Raw genomic sequence first — 807 nt, forward strand, 5'->3', positions numbered from 1 at the left:
GTCCCCACCCCAATGTCTCTACCCCAATCCCAGTCTCCTCACCCCAATCCCAATGTCCACACCCCAATGTCCCCACCCCAATCCCACTGTCCCCACTCCAATGCCCCCACCCCAATCCCAATGTCCCCACCCTAATCCCATCTTCCCCATCCTAATCCCAGCGCCCCCACCCCAATGTCCCAACCCCAATCCCACTGTCCCCACCCCAATATCTCTACCCCAATCCCAATGCCCCCACCCCAATCCCAATGTCCCCACCCCAATCCCAATGTCCCCACCCGCAGCATGTCGGTGACGTCGCGGTGACACTTTTCGGCCAGCTCGTCGGCCAGGCGGCTCCGGACCAGGTCCCCCCGCCCGCACAGCGGCAGTTGGGGGTCGCAGAACGACCCCAAAGCGCGGGCGGCCGCCCTCAAAACCTCCAGCCCCGTGTGCTTCTGCAGCAGCTCCTGCAGCTGGGACAGAGCCTGCGCCAGCGCCTGCGGGGACATGGGGACAACGCGGGGACATGGGGGCACCATGGGGACATGGGGACATGGGGGCACCATGGGGACATGGGGACACCATAAGGATATGGGGACACCATGGGGACATGGGGACACCATGAGGACATGGGGACACCATGAGGGCATAGGGACACCATGAGGTCATGGGGACACGAGGTCATGGGGACACCAAGGGGACATGGGGACATGGGGATACCATGAGGACATGGGGACGCCACGAGGACATGGGGACACTACGAGGACATGGGGACACCACAAGGACATGGGGACGCCACGAGGACATGGGGACACCACAAGGTCA

At 63.4% G+C, this 807-nt stretch overlaps 1 protein-coding gene across 1 annotated transcript in view; it reads right to left on the reverse strand.

Annotated features, from left to right (window-relative positions):
• Window positions 1–479, reverse strand: part of LOC110391992 (cohesin subunit SA-3-like) — a gene marked incomplete at its 5' end in the record, with an annotated part of 6,310 nt that extends 5,831 nt beyond the window's left edge. Inside the window, one exon of the mRNA XM_021383937.1 lies at window positions 279–479. Within this exon, the coding sequence (XP_021239612.1) occupies window positions 279–479 (201 nt within the window). The remainder of the gene's footprint in view (window positions 1–278) is intronic.
• Window positions 480–807: the final 328 nt, after the last annotated feature.

The sequence above is a fragment of the Numida meleagris genome, unplaced genomic scaffold (genome assembly GCF_002078875.1).
Source record: "Numida meleagris isolate 19003 breed g44 Domestic line unplaced genomic scaffold, NumMel1.0 unplaced_Scaffold726, whole genome shotgun sequence".
NCBI classification, from domain to species: domain Eukaryota; kingdom Metazoa; phylum Chordata; class Aves; order Galliformes; family Numididae; genus Numida; species Numida meleagris.